The sequence below is a fragment of the Erinaceus europaeus genome, chromosome 4 (assembly GCF_950295315.1).
Source record: "Erinaceus europaeus chromosome 4, mEriEur2.1, whole genome shotgun sequence".
In the NCBI taxonomy this organism is placed as follows: domain Eukaryota; kingdom Metazoa; phylum Chordata; class Mammalia; order Eulipotyphla; family Erinaceidae; genus Erinaceus; species Erinaceus europaeus.
The window spans coordinates 27,296,495-27,319,258 of record NC_080165.1 but is presented as its reverse complement, the minus strand read 5'-3'; the positions used below and the strand labels follow the sequence as shown (position 1 = coordinate 27,319,258).

Here is a 22,764-nt window from a genome sequence, read left to right as displayed (position 1 = left end):
GCCATGACCTTCCTGAGATCTGGGAAGGCAGCACAGGCTCAGCAGAAGGACTCACAAGGGCAAGGTCAGCTCCCAGCTCCTGGCCCAGCCCTGGGCCTCCCCCATGCCAACCTGGAGCTCAGTCCGACTCAGCCAGACCCACCTGATCCTCAGAACTGTGGGATTCAGTTGCAGCCCCCACCACAAAGACCCCAGGCTTCTCTGTAGGGTCAGCAGATTAAACCCCCAAGTCTTAGTGGCATCCCCCCCACCCTGTTCTGAAGCATAGCTTCCTGTGACAAGCACACCATCAGGCCATCCTACCACAGCAGTGAGCACCCTCTACCTCCTGTGATTGGACCTACTCAGAGGCTGTGTGTAGCCAAGAGCCTATAGCTCACCCATCAACCCCTGCACTGTGCTTTCCACACAACAGGGGAACCGCCATCACCAGGGGCCCCCACCCCCTTCAGTCTGGCCCAGCCAAGAGCATGGCCTCCCCCAAGGGTTTCTAACCTCAGGGTCACAGGCCAGCAGTGAAAAGTGACAAGAGCCAAGCTGTGCACAGCAGACAGCCACCTTCCCACGGGGACCAGCTGCTCAAACAACAAACACCAGACACAGAGGCATGTGCTCCCAACAGCTTCCGCTGAGAGACTCCGGGTGAATCTGACATAGGGGAAAGGGATCTGCACAGAGAGAGCTGCAGAGCACGAGGGGAGGGGAGGAGAGGGGAGACTCCACAAACAGGACATGCAGGAAACTGCCAAGGCGCTCTTCAAACTCAGTGCAATAGCTAACACAATCTACAGAAACAGAAGAATCCCGGCTCCCCACCTGGCAGGGAGGTAGCTTCACAAGTAGTGAAGCAGGTCTGCAGGTGTCTCTCTCTCTATCTCTATCTATCTCTATCTCTTTCTATCTCTCCCTCACTATCTTCCCCTCCCCACTCAATTTCTCTCTGTCCTATCCAAAAAGTTGAAGAAAAAAACAATGCAAGAAATAGGAAGACCAGAGCTGGTGAAATAGTATGATGGTTCTGCAAAAAGCTTTAATGCCTGAGGCCCTGAGGTCCCTGATTCAAACCCTAGCACCACCATAAACCAAAGCTGAGCAGGGCTCTAGCTTCTGTCTCTGTCTCTGCCTCTGTCTCTCTCCCTCTTCTCACTGTATCTCTTTCATTTAAATAAACTCTATTTAAGCAAAGAAAATAAAAGAAGCAGAAAGGCCCAAAGGACCCAAAAAAACCATTAACAGGGAGTCGGGCTGTAGCGCAGTGGATTAAGCGCAGGTGGCGCAAAGCACAAGGACCAGAGTAAGGATCCCAGTTCGAGGCCCCAGCTCCCCACCTGCAGGGGAGACACTTCACAGGCGGTGAAGCAGATCTGCAGGTGTCTATCTTTCTCTCCCCATGTCTTCCCCTCCTCTCTCCATTTCTCTCTGTCCTATCCAACAACAATGGCATCAATAACAACAATAACTACAACAATAAAACAACAAGGGCAACAAGAGGGAATTAAAAAAAGAAAGAAAAGAAAAACCATAACAGTCTTCAAAAAGAAGACAAAAATTGCAAGTTATTGCATAAGAACAGACACACAGAACAATGGAACAAATCAGAGAGGTCAGAAAGAAACCCACACACGGATGGTCTACTGGGATAAACACGGACAGCAGGGGTGAAAAGCTGATGGGCAGAGGATCAGACCTGCTGTCTGAGGCTGGAAAAGGGGAGGGCAGGGCAGGGCCACTCCACTAAGCTGGTCTCTGCAAGCTGAACAAACATATTGACAAAGGACACATGCCTAGAAGGCTAAGTGAACACTAAACTCCCAAGGTTGGGCCAAACAGTAGCATTTGTCAGCACCTCGGCCCTTTTTATGTCCACATAGTATTCCGCACTGCTATGGTTATATCACATACTTTATCTGCTCACTACTGACTGACATCTGGCTGTTCCCACATAGTAGCAACTACAAACCAAGAGCAGATCAGCCTAAGCATGAGCCAAACACACCTCTCCTCCCATCTCCACACTCAGACCCGACCTCCGAACCCAGCCCACAAAATGTTTACCAAAAGGATATGCTTTTTTATTTCTCCAAAGGGAATTCCTAAACAAGAAAATTAAGAGCAGCCCAAAGGAAGAGAAACGACATAATAATTATTTTAACATGTCCTTGCAGTGAGGCCTAAGCAGAAATAGATAAATAAATAAATAAATAAGCACAAGCAAAGCCCAGCTGCGCACAATAAGATTGCAATTCTGTGTGCAGCTCCAGCCAAATTCCAAATCATTAAAATCTCATTATGCTAATAAGATGTTTTCTAGATAGACTTAACTACAACACGCTCTACCCTGAACCGAGTGCAGACATTCTTGGAAGCAGCAGGATCATTCTGGAAACTGATGGAGACGCAGCTCCAGGGCACTGTGTCCTCCTTCCTGTCTCTGTTGACAGTGGGGACCACGAGGGTGACGGGCAGAAATGACAGCAGGCTGCAGGACTGAGTCCCCTGCCCCAGAGCTCTCATCCTTCCTTTAGGTTCTGATGGCTTCTTCAAAAGAAAGGCCTCTCCAAACAAGTCGGTTTTGTTGCATTTTAACCTATCTGTGCAAGGGGAATCAGCAAGCCCCGCTTCTCTCTTGCTAAACATCTTCCATATGTGATGGCCAAAGTGGGAAGTGACAAAGTGATTCTGGGGAGGACGATGATAGACACCCACAGGGTGTGTAACCTGCCTGGCTCTAGAATTTTACCGCTAGAATTCTCAACTGAGGAGGCCAGAGATGCACCCAGTAAAGTGCACGTTACCATGCACAAGGACCCAGGTTCAAGTCCTGGTCCCTACCTGCAGGGAGGAGGCTTCAGGAGCAGTGAAGCAGTGCTACAGGTATCTCTCTCTCCCTCTCTATCTCCCCCCTCATCTCAATTTCTCTGTCTCTATCCCATAAGTAAATAAAAAATATTTTTAAATTAAATAAATAAAAGCAACCAGTCAATTCTCAAACAGAAATGCATAAAGAACCTAACAGTGAGGCCAGGAAGCACCTTGCTCAGTATGGTGAACACTTTAACATGTGCAGGGTTGGAGCCCTGGCACCACATGGGAACATTATGGCACTGGGGGAAGCTCAACTGATGATCAAGCTATGCTATGGTTTCTCCCTCTCTCTTTGTGTCTGTCTCTGAAATTAAAAGAATGAAAGTAATGGAATTGCATGTGCATGAGGGCACTGTGGAAGAGGAGGAAGAACAGGTAGAGGAGGAAGGAAGGAAGGAAGGAAGGGAGGGAGGGAGGGAGGAAGGAAGGAAAGAAGGGAGGGAGGAAGGGATTCTAGTTTACTGGAAGTAGAATTGGTACCTGAACCATAGGACATTTTCTTCCACTCACTGGTGTCATTGGGACCAGTTTAAAGTGTTCATTTCAGGGATCAGGTGGTACACACCCAGAGCACACATTACAAAGGGAAAGGACCTGGGTTCAAGTCTCTGGTCCCCACATGCAGAGGGAAACTTCATGAGTGGTGAAGCAAGTCTGCAGGTATCTCTCTCCGTATCTCTCCCTTCCCTCTCAATTCTCTGTCTCTATCCAATAAACAGATTTTTTAAATTAAAGTGCGTGATTAGGGAGATGGTGCAGTAGATAAGGACTCTAAAACATGAGGTCCGGAGTTCAATCCCCGGCAGCACATGTACTTGAGTGATGTCTGGTTCTTTCTCTCCTCTTATCTTTTTCATAAGAAAACAAATAAATAAATAAAATATTTTTAAAAAATTTAAACTGCATCAATTCATTTAAGAACTCACTTATTTCCCCCAGTCCTCTCCATGAATATCCTTTACAGAAGTGGAATCAGGGGCAGGGGTAGATAGCTTTATGGTTATGCAAAGAGACTCTCAGGCCTGAGGCCCCAAAGTCCAAGGTTCAATCCCCCACCGTAAGTCAGAGCTGAGCAGTGTTCTGAGGAGAAAAAAAAAAAGGTACTCAGAAGTGGAATCAGAAGTACTGGACAGGGAAGTACCTTTCCCAGGCTGGGAGCCTCAGAGCCCAGCAGGACCATGGCACAGCCCTAACCCCACCGGCCGCCTCGTGCTCACCGCACACAGAGAACACTGCCCAACACAACCTCCTGAGGGCCCAAGTCTACAGCGAGATGGCAGCCTGCCGCCTCTGGCAGAAACAAGCACACAAGGAGCACAGCTGTCACGGTCACTCTGGAGAACAGCACAGAACAACACGTTGGGCCAGAGCAGAGATGGAGGGGAGCAGGAGAAGACCAGGGGCAGCGAGTGTCTGCTCTTAGTCCTGCAGCAGCTCCACACATCCAGGCTTTTTGCTGTAAGAGCTTCGCACCAGGCTGATCTCCACGAGGCCTCTCCTTCCACCCGACTGAGAGCATGCCAGAGGCCAGGGGACTAACTGCACTGGCCTGGCAGCAGTGTGGCCCTGAGTCACTGTCCCCTCCCCCCTGCTCAGCACAGCGGGTGGCAATAAAAACCTAGACTCCTGGGGGTTGGAGACGAGGGCCCTAGGTCTCTGAACCTCCGTTCAGAGTAAAGAATTATCAGTAAGGGGCTGGGTGGTAGCACAGCGGGTTAAGTGCACATGGTGCAGGCATAAGGATCCCAGTTCAAGTCCTCAGCTCCCCACCTGCAGGGGGGGGTCGCTTTGCAAGCGGTGAAGCAGGTCTGCAGGTGTCTATCTTTCTCTCCCCTCTCTGTCTTCCCCTCTTCTCTCGATTTCTCTCTGTCCTATCCAACAAATACAACAGGTATGACAACAGTAACAGTAACAACTACAAGGGCAGCAAAATGGGAAAAATGGCCTCCAGGAGCAGTGGATTCATAGTGCAGGGACCGAGCCCCAGTGATAACCCTGGAGGCAAAAAAAGAAAGAAAGAAAGAAAGAAAGAGAGAGAGAGAGAGAGAGAGAGAGAGAGAGAGAGAGAAAGAAAGAAAGAAAGAAAGAAAGAAAGAAAGAAAGAAAGAAAGGAGAAAAGGAATTCTCAGTAGGTCAGGAATAAACACTAGCTCTGACTCTGGCATGAGACCAAATGGGGCAGGTGACACCATGACTGCTGAGACGCTATTCTGATGGTCTTTGCTTGTTTGTGTATCTGTTCAGGGTATATACTTCTATTTTTCATATTTATTTATTTGTTTATTTTATTGACACCAAAGTTATCAGAAGGGTTCAGTGCCTGCACAATAACTCCACTGCTCCCAGTGACCATCTTTACGTTTTCTTTATTTTTTGTTGATAGAGACAGAGATTGAAGAGGGAAGGGGGAGACAGACAAAAGATTTTAAAAGGGGAGGGGGCAGGAGGTAACGCAGCAGGTTAAGCGCAGGTGGTGCAAAGTGCAAGGACAGCCATAAGGATCCCGGTTTGAACCCCCAGCTCCCCACCTGCAGGGGAGTCGCTTCACAGGAAGTGAAGCAGGTCTACAGGTGTCTATCTTTCCCCCTGTCTTTCCCCCTCTCTCCATTTCTCTCTGTCCTATCCAAAAACGACAACATCAATAACTACAACAATAAAAAAAGGGCAACAAAAGGGAATAAATAAATATATTTTTTTAATTTTTATATTTGATTTATTCTCTTTTGTTGTCCTTGTTTTTTTATTGTCATAGCTATTATTGTTGCTGTTAGTGATGTCGTTGTTGTTGGACAGGACAGAGAGAAATGGAGAGAGGAGGGAAGACAGAGAGGGGGAGAGACAGACACCTGCAGACCTGCTTCACCACCTGTGAAGCGACTCCCCTGCAGGTGGGGAGCTAGGGGCTCGAACCGGGATCCTTAAGGCAGTCCTTGCGCTTTGCGCCACATGCGCTTAACCCGCTGCGCCACTGTCTGACTCCCAATAAATAAATATTTTTAAAAAGACGAGAGAGAGAGAGAGAGAGAGACCCACAGCACTGCTTCACTGTCCATGAAGCTTCCCCCTGCAAGTGGGAACCAGAAGGTTGAAGCCAGGTTCTTGACTGGTTGACAGGTGCTCTCGACTGGGTGCACCAGCACCCGGCCCAGGGCTGGTTTTTTATTTGTTTTATTGGATAGAAACAGAAACTAAGAGGGAAGGGGGAGATAGAGGAGGGAGAGAGACACCCACAGCCCTGTTTCACCACTCATGAAGATCCCCACCCCCGAATAGTGGGGAGGAGGAGCTTGAACCTGGATCCTTGCATATGGTAATCTGCCTGCTCCACTGTGTGTGCCACTACCTGGGCCCCTCAGAGCTGCATATTTTCTAATTCACTTGTTTTGGTACTGCGGTTTGAACCTACAACCTCACACATGCAAGACACATGTTACACCACTGAGCTAAATTTATTTTGTCTTTCACCATTTTCTCAGGCTATCTCCTCTTCTGCTTGTATGTCATCAAGAAGGGATTCATTCTGGTCTCACTTTGAAAGACAAAATTCATCTTGAAAAAAAATACATATATATTTAAAAAATTGGGGGCTGGGCAGTGGCACACTGGGTTAAGCACACATAGTACAAGGACCAGCAAGGACCAGCACATGGATCCTGGCTTGAGCCCCTGGCTCCCCACCTGCACGGGGGACACTTCACAAGTAGTGAAGCAGGTATCTATCTTTCTCTCTCCCTACTCCCTATCTTCCCCTCCCCTCTCAATTTCCCTTTCTCCTATCAAATGAAAAGTTTAAAAAAAAAAAAAAGGCCATCAAAAGTGGTGGGTCCATAGTGCTAACGCTGAGCCCCAGTAACTAGAGGCAAAAAAATGTGTGTGTGTGTGTGTGTATATACATATCTTAAATAATAATAAAATATGGCTGGTGAGTTAGCAGAATGGTAATGCAAAAAGACTTCCCATGCCTGAGACACCAAAGTCCCAGGTTCAATGCCCAGCACCACCATAAGCCAAAGCTGAGCATGCTCTGGTAGTAAACAAAAAATATAAAATTAAATAAGTAGTATTAAAAATAATAATAATATGGGGGCTGGGCGGTAGCACAGTGGGTAAAGCGCACGTGGATCCCCGTTGGAGCCCCCGGCTCCCCACCTGCAGGAGAGTCGTTTCATGGGCGGCGAAGCAGGTCTGCAGATGTCTATCTGTCTCTCCCCATCTCTGTCTTCCCCTCCTCTCTTGATTTCTCTCTGTCCTATCCTGTTGGTATGCTTCACATTGGTTTGGTCTCACTCCCCCACCTCCAGGAGATTGTGGTTTAGTCTGCCTTTTCCCGCTTCTCCCTTCTCCCTGGCCCCTGCCCCCTAACCTACGTACTTCCTGAGTTCCATGCTGCCGCTGGAGGAGAAAGATGGAGGAGCACATTGCCCGCTCGTGAATAAAGATTAAACTGCGTTCTCAGCTCACCTAGGGTGTGTCTCCATCTTGAATGGGTGTAACAAAAGGTTAAATAAGATGTTGTTGATATGTAAAACTCTCAGATACCTTCTCAATTAGAAACAGTGGATTGCACAGTGGTCATGCTAATGATTCTCAGGCCTGAGGCTCTAGCAGTGGTTCTTTGACTTACCACATTTTATTGCACTTAGATTGGTTAGGAGCCTTAAAATGAAACAAAAAAGACCTTCCAAATTTATAAAGATACTTAAACCAATTATAATCATCCAGTCTCTGTCTACCGCCGAGAAGCTAGCCCGGCCTACTGGCGCCCCGAACTCTGACAACACTATCCAACAACAATGACAACAATAATAGTAACAGCAACACTGATAAATAACAAGGGCAACAAAAGAGAAAAAAATGGCTTCCAGGAGCAGGGATTCATAGTGCAGGCACTGAGCCCCAGCAATAACCCTGGAGGCAAATAATAATAATAGTAAAATAATAATTTGAAGGGAGACAAAGAACAAAATTGGAAGATAAAGAGACTTGGAATTAAGCTGTGACAAAGACTGCCCTCCAGCCTTACTTAGACTGGTAAATAACAAAGCAGATGTCTCCTGGCCTTGGGGAGCTGTATGGGTGCCCTTTCAGCATATTTAAAGCTCCCCTGAGCCCCAGTAACTGGAGATGCAGAATAAGAGAGCCAGCCGCACAGTTCCCAGAACCTGCCAGCTGCTTCTGGGTGAGGCGTGTGTTAGTCATCGATGCAACAAGCTCTAGGAGATAAGAACCTTTTGTACCCTCTTCCACTTTGTAATAACTGAATGTTAAAGTGGAACCTAGATCCTTTGCATAGAGCTCTTTTAAATTTTTTACATATTTTTATTTTTTATTTATTATTGAATAGAAAGATATTGAGAAGGGAGAGGGAGATAGAGAGGGAAAGAGACAGACACCTACAGCCCTTTCCCCCTGCAGGTGGGGGACCAGGGGCTTGAACTCAGGTCCCTGTGCATTGTAATGTATGCCCTCAACCAGGTGTGCCACCGCCTGGTCCCTTATATTATTATTTTTTTAATGAGGGAGATACAGAGAGAATGTGAGGGAGAGACTAGAGCACTGCTCAGCTCTGGCTTGTGGTGGTGCTGGGGACTGAACATGGAACCTCAGAGCTTCAGGTATGAAAGTCTTGCATAAACATTATGCTATCTCCCCAGCCCCATTATTTATTTTTTTAAGCTTTATGCATTCATTTTCATGAGAGGGACACCAGAGTACTTCTCTGCTGCAACATACATGATACTAGGAAGCAAACCCATCTGCAAATCCCATGCACTACCCACTCTGAGCAGCCTCCTCGGCTGCTATTTATTTATTTATTTATTTTTAATTTTATTAGGAGTCTGCACACAGACCTCCATCATGGCTGCAGCAATTTATCTTCCCATTAACAGTGTAGAGGGTCCCTTTCACTCCACATCTTCTCTGGCAACTGTCCTTACTCCTAGATCCTTTGGGATGGTAATTTCCCAGATGGGGAAAAGGATGACACTGCATAACCGCCAAACATCAGGTGGAAACTTCGAAGATCTCACCTGGGGAAGCTCACATTTCCAGTCACTGCTGGGTAACCAAGCAAGTAAGGGCTTAAAGGCCCAAACCCAAAGACCGTCACTTCACAGGGCCTAAGCTTAACCAAGCATACATTTAAACTACCAATGTGCAAGCAAAAAAGAAAAAAAAATCCTGAGTCTGCCTGGTGTTCTCACCCCTCAGACACTATCTGAGCCAGGAAGGGGAAGAACAGCCCCAAAGACAACCTCCCCATCCGTGTTAGTCTCTGCTAGCAGAGACAGGCTCTATTAGCACTGAACACCTCCACGAGCAAGCTACTTGGCCTGGCCTGGAGAAATAAGACATCAACACTCCTCCAATACAAATATTTTAATATTTATTTATGTCTGCATGAGAGAGGAACAGGAGAGAGAAAGAACCAGAGTATCATCCAGGAACCTCACACTTGAGAGTTCAATACCCAGTCCACTGTACCACCTCCAAGACTGCAAATGCAAGTATTTAAAAGGATGTAAGATATATTTCATGAGACAGAGAGGAGAATAAGAGATCAGAGAAGCACTCCGGCCCACACGGTGACAGGGACTGAACTCTGGACCCGTGTGTGCCAAGTCCAAAGGTCAACCTGATGTCACTCCACTTCTGGGGCCCACTTAAAGGGTGTCTGTAGTCTCACTGCCAACCGCCAGCTCAGCGACACACTGAGTAAAAGCAGGAGCAGATGGAGAAGAGGCTTCTACTCAAGAGCTGGCAATCACTAAGAATTAGCACCCCCAGACACCCTGCAGGCTTGGCTGGTCTCAGCATTCTTTCCCTCCCAGCCCAGAGTCATCCTCCTCCTCCTCCTCCCTCTTTTCTGTTTAACTTCTTTACTGGGGCATTAATGTTTGACATTAGACAGTAAATACAATAGTTTGTACATGCGTAACATTTCTCAGTTTTCCACATAATTTAATCCCCGCTAGTGTTTATATTGGTGGTCATAATATAATATGATAAAATATAAATATACTGGATAGAGACAGAAAAGATTAAGGGAGCCAAGCAGTGGCACACCGGTTAAGCACACATAGTATGAAATGCAAGGACCCGCACAAGGATCCCAGTTCGAGCCCCACCTGCAGGGGGGATGGGAGGGGGCACTTCACAAGCGGTGAAGCAGAGCTTCAGGTGTCTGTCTTTCTCCCTCTCTATCTCCCCCTCCCCTCTCAATTTCTCTCTGTCCTATCCAGTAAAATGGGGGGAAAAAAATGGCCTCTAGGAGCCATGGATTCATAGTATAGGCACCAAGCCCCAGCAATAACCCTGGAGGCAAAAAATTAATTGATTAAAATTTTTTTAAACGAGAGAGAAAAATTACGAGCAAAAGTGAAGGAGACACCTTCAGCACTGCTTCACCACCCATGAAACTTCCTCCCTAAAAGGTGGGGACCAGAAGCTTGACTCCAGGTCCTTGTTCATAGTAAATGTGCATTTTACCTAGTGTGCCACTGCCTGGCACTGTTAAGATTCCTTCTTGGGAATCGGGCGTTAGCTCAGTGGGTTAAGCGCATGTGGCACAAAGCGCAAGGACCGATGTAAGAATCCTGGTTCGAGCCCCCAGCTCCCCACCTGCAGGGGGGTCGCTCCACTGGCAGTGAAGCAGGTCTGCAGGTGTCTGTCTTTCTCTTCCCCCTCTGTCTTCCCTTCCTCTCTCCATTTCTCTCTGTCCTATCCAACAACAATGACATCAATAACTAAACAATAAAAAACAACAAGGGCAACAAAAAAGGAAATAAAGAAATAAATATTTAAAAATATAGATTGAAAAAATTCCTTTTTTCATTGTATTTTTTAAATATTTTATTTATTTTATTTTTGAGAGAGATGCAGAGAAAGACACAGAGAGAAATACCAGAGCACTGCACAGCTCTGGCTAATGGTGGTGTGTAGGATTGAACCTGGGACTTCAGAGCCTCAGGCATGAGAGTCTCTTTGCATAGCCATTATGCTATCTACCCCGCCCCCCAAAAAAGATTCCTTCTTAACAAAGGACTGGAATTAGAAATCAATATGAGGGTGGGGGTATAGCATAATGGTTATGCAAAGAGACTTTCATACCTAAGGCTCTCAAGTCCCAGGTTCAATCCTCCACATCACCATAAGCCAGAGCTGAGCAGTGCTCTGGTAATAGATAGATAGATAGAAAGGAAGGAAGGAAGGAAGGAAGGAAGGAAGGAAGGAAGGAAGGAAGGAAGGAAGGAAGGAAGGAAGGAAGGGGGAAGGAAGGAAAGGGGAAGATGAGTTGGTTCTCAGATCAGAACTGCTATTCTATTTACTGATACTATAATGACCCAGACAGATATGACATGCACTGACATGAGAAGGAGTGGTAGCCCTGACTCAACGAAGTGTGGAAGCAACAGAGAGATGTAAGTTATCAGTCGAAAGCAACCACCTGGTGACGAAGACACAGACAGTCTGGCAAAACAGCTCAGCAGACAGTGCACCTGCTTTGCCATGTGAGTAACCCCGGTTCAAGCCCAGAGGAAGTTTCAGTGCTGTGGTGGTATATTTCCCTCTGCTCTGCTCTGTCTCTAACAGGGGGGAAAAAAATGCTGATACGCAGACAAGCATAAGACATGAACAGATAAAAGCCTCAGTGAGAGGCCCCACCTAAATTCAAATTCACAAGTAGACCTGATAACATGCGTTGGCAACAAAGTACAAACACAGCTTGAGAACTGGGCCAGCTTGAGTGATGGACACCACACCCATGAAGACCTTCCCTCCCCAGCAAAGACTGCCAGGCACTCCAGCTTGGGACATGCTGCCTCTCTCAGTCACTAACAGGGCTGCAGTCTTCTGAGCTGCCTCAGATGGTTCTGGTACACACACACACACACACACACACACACACACACACACACACACACACACACACACACACACTGTGCTGCTATTCAAATCATGCACTGAGATATGTCTGCCCTGTGCACTTCGCACGGCAAAACCCCACATTCTGATCAGATGCAGTGGACTCAAGCCCTAAAGGAGCAACCTCCCTGCTTAGTGGCTGAGAGCAATCTAGGGCCAAGAATTCAGCTGAAAGCCACCTTGCCTTCCTACTCCCCCACAGCCACTATAAAGTCCAGAGGCCCCTTCCCTTTCTGCATCAATAACCAACACCTGAGTGGTCCCTGGAAGCTGCTGATGGTCTCATATCCTGCCTCAGATTTCATCCTCACATGGCCTGGGAGGTGGTACAGTGGATAAAGCATTAGACTACGGAATACAAAGTCCCAAGTTTGCTCCCCAGTATTGAATGTACCAGAGTGATGCTCTGCTTCTCGCTCCAACTGAAACTCATAAATAAATTAAAAAAAAAAAAGGAAGGAAGGAAGGAAGGAGGGAAGAAAGAAAGAAAGAAAGAAAGACCATCCTCATATCACTTAAGGGCAAGAACTACCAGGATCCACTGGAGTCCCCAAGGAACGTGAGAGATGCCTAGAGAGATGACACGGCAATTCAAGGATCCAGAGTCCAAACCTGGTACAGAGCTCCACCTCAGACAGCCCTCAACCCCACATCCAGGAGCACAAGGCCTGCCAGCTACTCACTCCACATCTGTGCTTTATTTCGATTTTCTCAATGGCTTCAAGTGTCTAAGCTGTTATTCTAGTAACAAACTATAGAAATGATCCCTGAAAGTATAGTCTTTAAGCCGTTATTCTAAAGCTGTGTTCAACCTTTTTTTTCCCCCCTATTTTATTATATAGAACAGAAAGAAGCTGAGAGGGGAGGGAAAGATAGGGAGAGAGGAAAAATGGGCACCTGCAGACCAGCTTCACCACTCATGAAGTATTTCCCCTGTAGGTGGGGAGTGGGGGCTCAAACTCAGATCCTGGAGGATGATGATGAGTGTGCTCATCTGGGTGTGCCCCCATCCAGCCCCTAACTCACTTCATTTCTTCTCAGAGCCACAAAGTCTCTCCTTTGAATCTTTCTCACCAAACAGCAATGTATGTCAGTGAAACAACCAACACCCCAAGTCCTAGAATTTGTTGACTGCATTCCTGGCTATAGGCTCTTGCCCCAACAACAACCTCTACAGACACACAGATGAGCACCTAGCAGCAATAACAGTTTATAGTGCACTGCTAGCATGTTGTTTGTCTCTCAACGTAATATAATAAGTAACAGAAACACTCATTAGGCAGTAAACCATTTCTTTCTATAGGAAACCTAAAAAAGTAAAGTGTATCCATGCAGAAAGAAAACATGCGATCTTACTGGGGTACCTCTGATGTATCCTTGCAGTACATCTTTTATGTGCTGGAAGCATACATTCTGAAACAAGAAGATGGCAGGGTGAAGGCACAGGGGCCTGAGGCTACCACAGCAGGGGGGAGTCGATCAAAGTAGCACTTTAAACCAGCTCTCAGCAGGCTCTCAGTCAGGACTTACATCTTACAAACATCCCTTAATTATTCTGGCGACTGGACAGGGAAGCAACTCCCAGATGTGCCATAAATATTAATTCCACCCAGGTGAGACAGAATCCAAAGCAGAGCTGGCTAATGAGCGCAGGGTTGCCAGGTGACCTGGCTCTCCTGGGACCAGGCAGGTGCACCCAGGTGCTGGAACCACAGGGCAAGGTACTCCGCCAGAGATACCTCAGCTCAGGAAGGTAAGTGGCTCCAAAGCCAGGGCCCAACTGAGCCCACTCACTACTGAAGCAAAGTTTTCTGGAGATCTTAATAGGCTGTTGTCAAGGAAAAAAAAAAAGCATCTGGGTACAAGCTGACCTGACTCTGGGTTTCTCCCTTAATTGTTCTCCCCACCCCAAGCTCCACAATGGAAAAAACAATGAGAAATGCTGGCTTCTAAGATTGTAGTCAGAACAATAATTAAAGGAAGTGCAACAAAGCCACACCAGCTACCCCATACCCCAAGGTCATTTCCTCTTGGCCAGAGATAGGAAACAAAACAGATTTCCAGTGATTTCCACCCAGCCTCCATAAGGAGCACCCTGCAGGCCCTGAGCTTATTAAGAGCCATGCGAGAGCGGTTTCCCTTGGCAGAGCGCCCCAGATTAAAGAAGGGGTGTTAGGAGGAAGGAGTCTGGAGTCATTTCAGACTTCTTCAGCAGGGTGCATGCAGAACCTTATGGTCCAATGAATGCAAAGAGTATTTCCACAGACTTTTTTTTTTTTTGGCCTCCAAGGTTATCACTGGGTCACGGTGCTAACACACAGAAACCACTACCTGGGGCTCAAACCTGGATCCTTGCACTTAGGGTGCCTAATTTAGAAGTCAAACTTTGCAAGGGTAGATAGCATACTGGTTATGCAAAGAGACTCTCATGCCTGAGGCTCCAAAGTCCCAGGTTCAATCCCCTGCACCACCATAAACCAGAGCTGAACAATGCTCTGGTAAAAAAAAAAAAAAAAAAAAGACAAACTTTACCATGGGTAAGTAGAGAGGGAAAAGAAACTGTATCGTGTGGGTTGGTGCCACCTGCGATTCCAGTCATCAAGGAGTATTCCCTGTGGAACGGGGAGGATCTTGACATACACAATAGTTTTTCTTTTCATTTTTTTAAGGTAAATCGGAGGGGCCATTGACATCTGATGCAAAACACTATGTGGAAGTGATTTCAAAGTCACAGCCAGGGGCTGGAGAGGTGGCCCAGCATTGGGGCACCTGTGCTATGTGCGGGGCTCCATCCCTGGCACCACAGGAGATCAGCAAGGAGAACCCTAGAGCTGGTAAGAAGTGCTTCTCTCCCCCCGCCCCATCCCTTCCCTCTCATTCTAAACAACACAAAGCAGGTGGGCCTCAGGAGGTGTGAGACCCTGAGTCCAACCTCTGAGGAGTTGTTCCTGTCCCATCTCTGGCCTCTGTGGGACGTATCCTAATGAAGCAGGACACCCCACCCTGTATCCAGGAGCACCAGCCCCCTGGAGAATGCAGGTTTTATCTAATCTGTGCAAGACTCCTTAAGCAGAAATGTTTACTTGCAGATCCACTGCACCTGGGGAGGCTTGGGTAAGAACAAGACAGCCCACCTTAAGTTTGGTACTTTAGAGCATTCAGAGTCTGGAGCATGAACTAGTTGGGGAGGAGTGTCAAGAGGCAGATACTGCTGGGATATTGTGCAGATGCAGTCACATCTGCCATGTTGTCCCCTCAGGCTACTGCTAGTTCCTGCATCGCCATGTTGTGCCCTCAGGGCATTGTCAATCCCCCCCCCCCACGATATTTGGAGTGCTTTGGTCACTCCTCCCCCCTTCCCATTCTCACGAGAGTTATCATCCTATCCTAGAGTGCTATGGTTACTCCTCCCCCTTCCCATTCTCGTGAAAGCTACTCCTATAAAAGCCCTCCTTCTTCCGCACCTCGTTGTCTTGCCGGCGCTTCACTTCGGTGTTCAGACGCAGGAAAGGTTACTGCGTGAGGCGGCCATTTTCGCTACCTCCACGTGGCCCAACCTGCCTCTCTAGCCCCCAACTCTGAGGTGCCAGCGCAAATAAAGATTTGTGTTCCCTCTTCGCTCCGGACCTCCCTCTCTCTCTTCTCCGCAGCCTGCACAACAACAGCAGACAGGCAAGGTGGGCTTCACAGAGGTGGAGTCAGAGAAATGAGACTCCTGAGAGAGGCAGGAGTAGCTGCAGGTCACTCCACTCTGAGGGTTGAACAGGAAAGGGATAGCAGAAAAGGTTTCCCTGGCTCAGCATCCCGGCCCCCATCCATAAGGCCAGGCACCCCGCCACCCCCTGAGTGACCACCCAGAGTGTCCCCAGAACCACTGGCTTTGACTACAAACTACAGGGTAAGACTGCTACCTCAGAGGTAAGGAGGGGATTCCTGCCCTGCAGGTAAGTGCTAGGAGGGGAAAATTCTACCTTGAAGGGCTCAATTGCCAGGTGCCTGGATCCAAGCTCCTTATTATAGAGCAATGCTGAGCACTGAGGTGAGAGGTCACAGGGTGAGCCAGGGAGCTTCAGCATTTAAAAGAGATTTCTCCCCGGAAAGCTATTCAGAGCTCACCAGAGGAACTGAGCGCCTACAACCTTCAGTCCAAGGTCACAGCCACCTATTGATTTCTGTAGATCCAGGTCTCCATAACATCCTGCACGTTCATCATTTTGGGGCATGACAGTCTGGACGCAGAGCTGTGCTCTCCACCACAAGGCTACAGCCCTGCCGACAATCACTCTCTGCGTCAAATGCCAGGAAGACCACAAGGGCCAAAGCAACCAGGCAGACAAGCCCTAGATGGGGAGAAAGTGTGGGGAGAAGGTTGGCCTAATCAAGGATTTGTGAAACACGCTGGGGAGACAGCATGCTAATTCTGCAAAAGTCCTTCAGGCATGAGGCTCTGAAGTTCCAAGGTCAATCCCCAGCAGCACCGTCAAGCAGAGCTGAGCAATGCTCTGGTCTCTTTCTGTTTCTCTCTGGTTACAGATTAAAAAAAAAAAAAAAAAAAAAAAAAAGGGGGTTAGATAGCATAATGGTTATGCAGAGACTCTCATGCCTGAGGCTCCAAAGCCCCAGGTTCAATTCCCCCCTTGCCACCCCACCCCCACCCCCACCATAAACCAGAGTTGAGCAGTGCTCTAGTGAGAAAAAGAAAAAAAAGTGGGGGGGGGGGAGAAAAGCTGCCCCATATCAGAAGTCAGCAGGAAATGGGAGTCTAAGAGTGCACTGTAAATACATTCACCAGGAAACAGGAGCTTCCTCCGTGTTTTCCTCTGAAACCAAGGGCAGGTGCTCAGAGCCGGTGAGCTCCAGAGCAGTTTCCATACTGGTCACTGGAGTGTGGACCCAGGGGAGGTCCGGGAGCGGAACTCGGGCTTCAGGGCACGTGGGTAGATGGACTCTAACTGCCCCAATAGTCAAGACCGGCTACCAGGAAGGGACACACAACTGGAATGTCTCTGGGGCACCCCCCTCCCCAGCCCCCTAGTCTACAGGCGGGGCCCCTCCTCCTCCATAATCCCAAGGGGACCATGTGTGGTGGATGGAGTCCTTCAGATTTTGATTAAGATCAAACCAGGGTTCATGTAAGTTGCTCCTGAGAGACCCACAGCCTTTATTTAACCAGAGACCTAGTGTGCTAGGGAGATAGCTTCATGATTCTGCAAAAAAAGACTCTTCTGTTTCTCTTTACATTTTTATCTATATTATTATTACTACTAACCAGAGCACTGCTCAGCTCTGACTTATGGAGGTGCTGGACATTAAACCTGGGTCTTTCGGTGCTTCAGGCATAAAAGACATTTTGCATAACCATTCTGTCTCCCCAGCCTTGTCTTTACATTTTAAGAATTCAAACTAGTTTGCTTTAATCTCCTCCAAGGCATAAGTGACAATCACCTTCTCTTTGCTTATTCCCTTGCCTCTCTGGTGTGTGGAACTCTCACTCAAAATTACTGTTCCTCTTAGTGCCTTCCAACATTATGACCAAATGACTGTTCCCTTCCCAGTGTGCTCAGGGGTGCCTGCTGCGGCAGCCTATGAAAAAAAAAAAGTTAGGACCAGTCAGGGAGACAGCACAGTGGTAGCATGTTAAACTTGTGTGCTGTGGGTCCCAGAGGCGCTAGGTTCACTCTCAGGCACCGCTATATGCCAGAGCTGAGCAGTGCTCTGGTGTCTGTCTGTCTCTCTGTTTCTTGCTCATGAAATAAATACACATTAAATAAAATGGACGAGAGAGAGAGAGAGAGAACTCTCTGGGTTGAGCTTTCCCTCCACCCCAGGTGACATACTTTTGGAATGTTCCCTCAAATAATGGGCTACTGTCAGGCTCCAAAGTAAGTGCTTCTTGTTCTTGCTTTTACGTGGTAGTGGGTGCCTTTGAAGGTGAGGACTGTCTAAGTGTATTTCACCAAGAATCCCAGTCGTCCTATGATGTTAGACTTGACATGAAAACAGCAGGAGTGGGTGGAGGAGACAGCATAATGGTTATGCAAAAGACTTTCATGTCTGAGGCTCTGAAGTTCCAGGTTCAATTCTCAGAACTCCTATAAGCAAGATTTGAGCAGTACTCTGGTAAAATAACAAACACACCCCCCTTAGAACAACAGAAACAGCTGGACAAATGAGCTGCTCTTGGCCTTGCTGTTCTGTGTGTTAACTGAAGGCCTGGCCCTTCCTCGGTTCTCTGTCAGAGTGCCTGGTGACCTTAGGGCTTCCCCATGCAAATAAAGACCCAAAACACTGATTGGGTGCAGGTGCAAGACCAGTCTTGGCAGCTTCCCTTTGGTCTTCTGGGGTACAGGGGGAGGAATCTGAAGTGGGAACCTGGGGGAGCCTGCCACCCACCAGCTGGGAGCTCCTGGCCCAGACTGCCCTTGACACCCCCCCAAGCACACACCCCCAGGCCACTTGGAGGCTCCACTGGCAGCTGTTCAGTGGGTTTCATTTCCTTGTTTGTAAGAAAAACAACAGCGAGCCCAGGCTGTGGATGGAGGGGCAGTGGGGGGTGGTATGGGGGCTGCTGGGACAGGGACAGGATTGCTAGAGCTGGGGAGGTTGCAGACTCGGGTCATTTAGCCCCACCCAGACAGACAGGCCAGTGACTTGCTGGAGTGAGGGTCCTGTCCCCTCAGGGAGACTTGATTTTAGGAAGTGTGTGGCTGACACATGTCAAGCACATCTCCTGGCAGGGGTGGGGTGGAGAGGAGCAATGTAGGAAGTGGTCCTGGATGATGAAGGCTCACGTGTGATGGTAGAGAGGCCAGTGGCACCACATGGTGGCAAAAATGGAATAGTGACTGACTGGGACATCTGAAAAAGTGGAAAGGGGCACTTAGAGAAAAGTCCTTGATCTCCTGGCTGAATCTCTCTCTCTCTTTCTTTCCTTCCTTCTTTCTTCCTTTTTTAAATCAGAGCACTGATTTATGGTGGTGCTGGGGATTGAACCTGGGGCCTTTGATACCTCAGGCATGAGAGTCTCTTTGCATAACCATTATGTGTCTTCCCACCATTGATTTTTTTTTTTTCTTACCAGAGAACTCCTCAACTGGTTTATGGAGGTATGGGGGATTGAGCTTGGGACTTTTGCTGCCATTCTCCCTGGGAATTCAGACTGCTCTCAAGGGGCAACCGGGCGGGGGGTGGGGGGACCTGGTGACCCAGATGGGCCAGGCCTAGTGCGTGACCCCAGCCACACAACCCCCTGGAGAGAAGTGGGGCATACCTACAGGCTGGGCCTTTGGGGGTAGGGGTCCTCCTTCACACCCAGGGAGCACATGCCTCTCTCCTGGGGGTACAAGCTGACTTTCCAGGGGCCTAATCAGGCTTCTATATTTTAAGGAAATTACTTGGGCTGAGGAGACAGTACAATGGTTCTGCAAAAGGCTTTTATGCCTGAGGCTCTGAGCGCCCAAATTCATCCCCCAGCACCACCATAAACCAGAGCTGACAGTGCTCTGAATGTATGTGTGTGTGTCTTTCATTAAAAATAAATAAATACAACAAGGGCAACAAAAGGGAAAATAAATAAATATTAAATAAATAAATATTAAATAAATAAATAATAAAACAAATAGGACGGGGGTAGATAGCACAAAGAGACTCATGCTTGAGGCAACAAAGTCTCCAGTTCAGTCCCTCACTACCATAAACCAGAGCTGAGCAGTGCTCTGGTAAAATAATAAGTTGGGAAGACAGAAAAATAGTTATGCAAAGGACTCATGCCTGAGGCTCTAAGCATCCAGGCTCAGTCCCAGCACCATCATAAACCAGAGCTGAGCTCTGGTTGGTCTCTCCACTCTATCTTTCTCTCTGTGTCTATCTCATTAAAGTAAAATATTTTAAATAAATAAAATACTTTTTTTAAAAAATCACTCTCCACACCTCAACTTGAGAACTTTCTTTGTCAATGACCTAGCCCCAGCACTCCCACGCCCCTCCACCCACCCCTAACCCCACTAGCCCAGAATCTGACCCAGGGAGGACTCTGGGGCCCAAACAAAGAGCACCCTCAGAAACGCAGCGCCCCACCCCGCCCCCACCGCGGGAGATTCAAAGCCAAACTAGCCGCGGGCAGCCTGTCCCCAGCCACTCGGGAACCGCCCCAGATGCAGAAGGCGGCAGGACCTTTCTCAGGCTCCTTTTCCTGGGCGGCCCTGGCTGTCCTGCCCCCCACCCGCACCCCTGCTCCCCGGGCCCCGTGACTGCTGGGGCGGCTGCTGCCGGAATGGCGCTGGGCCGGGGAGCCCAGGACCCCCTTGGAGGTGGCCGCGGGTCACTCACCTTCCCGGGCCTTCTTCTTTCTGGCCAGCGTGCCGCCCAGCTTGCCCAGGAACGACTCGTCCTTCTTCATCCTGGGCGGCCGCGGCCCGGGCGAGCGCGGAGCGGAGGACATGGGAGCGAGTGCGGCCGCCGGGTCGCCGCCGGGGAGTGGCCGCAGGGCACCGCCCCCACCCTGGCCGCCCCCGCCCCGGCCCGGCTCGGGCAGGGCCGCCGCCTCCGGGAAGGCCTCCAGGAGCGCACTCGCCACCTTAGGCCTTCACGTTTGAGCCCCCACACTTTGCAGAGAGAGACATCAATAACCATGGCACAGATGTCTCGGGTCATTGGTTGAGCTTCCACCGTGTGTGTGTGTGTGTGTGTGTGTGTGTGTGTGTGTGTGTGTGTGTGTGTGTGTGTGCGCGCGCTTCAGCTTAAAGTGGTGTAGGTGGTTGAACCCTGGAGCTCAGAGCCTCAGGCATCAAAAGTCTTTTGCAAACCAATTATGCTGTACCCCCAACCCAGGATCTTCTGGGAGAGTGGACTGTGCTGAGGAATTAGCACCCCAGTGAGCCCCTTATCCGCATCTCCTCCTCTCGCAGGAAGCGCTGACATGAGGGGTCCTGCACAGGCTGGTAGCGGAGCAGAACCAGATTGGAGTGTAGGGGCTCGAAGCAGGGGGCAGGGGAGACTGGAGGGCGTGAAGATGTGAGCTCCTGGGCTGATTCAGGGCTGCAGGTGCCCTCCGCGTGCTGTGGCCAGGAGGTGCAGTGAAGCCCTGAGAAGGACCCAGTTGATGGCCCTCTGCTGAGGAACTGATGGGAAGCTCACCACGTAGGGTGCATGCCTTGCCAGCTCACTGGAGACATTTGGCCCTTCTGGCCAGCAATGCACAGACAATCCAGGAGAGCATAAGGCAGCCATATAGCTAAGGTTAGAGAAAGTTTATTGGGGGATCAGGTGGTGGTGCACTTGGTTAAGTGCACACATTACCGTGCACAGGGACCTGGGTTCAAGCCCCTGGTCCCCACCTGCAAGGAAAAAGTATCACCATTGGTGAAGCAGGGCTGCAGGTGTCTCTCTGTCTCCTTCCCTCTGTATCTCCCTCTCCCCCTTCAATTTCTCTCTGTCTCTATCCAATAATAAATAAATAAATATTTTAAATAAAATTAATTATATTTAAATTTTTAATAAAATTTTATTTAAATAAATAAATAAAATTTTTAAAGGAAAAAAATTTTTTTAAGTTTATTGGAATAAACAAATTAAGAAATAGTCACTGGGAGTCGGGCAGTAGCGCAGCAGGTTACGCGCTGGTGGCACAAAGCACAAGGACCAGCAAAAGGATCCCGGTTCAAGCCCCTGGCTCCCCATCTACAGGGGAGTCGCTTCACAGGCGGTGAAGCAGGTCTGCAGGTGTCTCTCTCTCCCCCTCTCTGTCTTCCCCTCCTCTCTCCATTTCTCTCTGTCCTAGCCAACAACAATGACGTCAATAACAACAACAACTACAACAAGAGCAACAAAAGGGAATAAATAAATAAATACTGAAAAAAAAGAATGAAATTGGGTTTCCTGGGATGAAGGAATTTGTCAGTAGCCACCCTGGCACAGGCAGATTTCTGTCCTAGTCAACTGCCAGGAACGGAAGTCTTTTCATTTGTTATTTGGAATGACTGAAAGGTGGCTACTAGTTTTTGCACTTGTAAATGTTTCCACTGGCCTAGCTCTGAACTGTTTATATTCCTTCAGCCTGGCAAAAGACTTACTTATCATTTCATGCCACAGCACTCACCACCCAGCTTGGAACCCTGACACCACTTGGGAGATGCTAAAGCACCAGAGGAAGCTCTAGTGTGATGATGGCTCTTGCTCTCTCTGAATGGAAAAGTGGCCCAGAGGGAGGGGAAAGTGCATGAGAGAGAAACAAAGAATGCCCAGACCTAAGGGAATGATAGAAGTTCAGGCTGTTTCCCACTGGGCCAAGGAGCAAAGGGGTCCTGGAGGGGGTTAGGTCACATGTGAAGGTGAAGTTGGACACCTCACTGGAACACATAGTAAGGTGTCATACAAGACAGACACTGTCACCACAACTTTTGCACAAACAAGAAAGGTGTTCCTTCAACCCCCTCCCCCACTTTTGCAGAGGGGAGGGGAGTGAGGAGTCAGGAGCTGGTGGGCACAGCAGGGGGTGGGGCTGCAGCTCTGCAGAGCTTCCTGCCTCCTGGATCTTGCTGGGGCTCCTGGCACTTCCTCCCAGAACAAAGCCCAGAGTCACTTCCCAGCTAGCCTTTGTTATCAGGAAGACAATAACAGAGAAGAGCAGGAGCTCTGCAGGGATGTGAGACTGACCACTGGCCTTTTATTTCCCAAATTCAGCCCAGACTTATCAATCTTCTTATCTTCTTCCCACTCACCCCTCACCCACCCTTAGGACCATAACCCACAGCCCTGTTCCTTTGGGATCAGGGTTTTGACCAGGCTTCATTTCTTATTTATTTATTTTGAATAGAGGCAGAGAGAAATCGAAAGGAAAGGGGAAGGTAAAGAGGAAGAGAGAGAGTATGAGAGAGAGAGAGAGAGTATGAGAGAGAGAGAGAGCTACAGCACTGTTTGACTGCTCATGAAGCTTCCCCCATGCAGGTGGGGGCCAGGGGCTTGAACCTGGGT

General features: G+C 48.6%; 1 protein-coding gene and 1 pseudogene across 2 annotated transcripts in view; both read right to left on the bottom strand.

Moving 5' to 3' along the window:
• The window catches only part of PARVB (parvin beta), a 117,750-nt gene extending 97,470 nt beyond the window's left edge, over positions 1–20,280 (bottom strand). For both annotated transcript variants that reach the window (XR_009549428.1, XM_060189127.1), the window contains exon 1: positions 20,122–20,280. Coding sequence is in view for 1 of the 2 variants with exons in the window: in XM_060189127.1 (XP_060045110.1) it covers positions 20,122–20,233 (112 nt within the window). In the remaining variant the exon portion in view is untranslated. The remainder of the gene's footprint in view (positions 1–20,121) is intronic.
• LOC132538378 (small nucleolar RNA U3) lies at positions 12,419–12,576 on the bottom strand (annotated as a pseudogene).
• Positions 20,281–22,764: the final 2,484 nt, after the last annotated feature.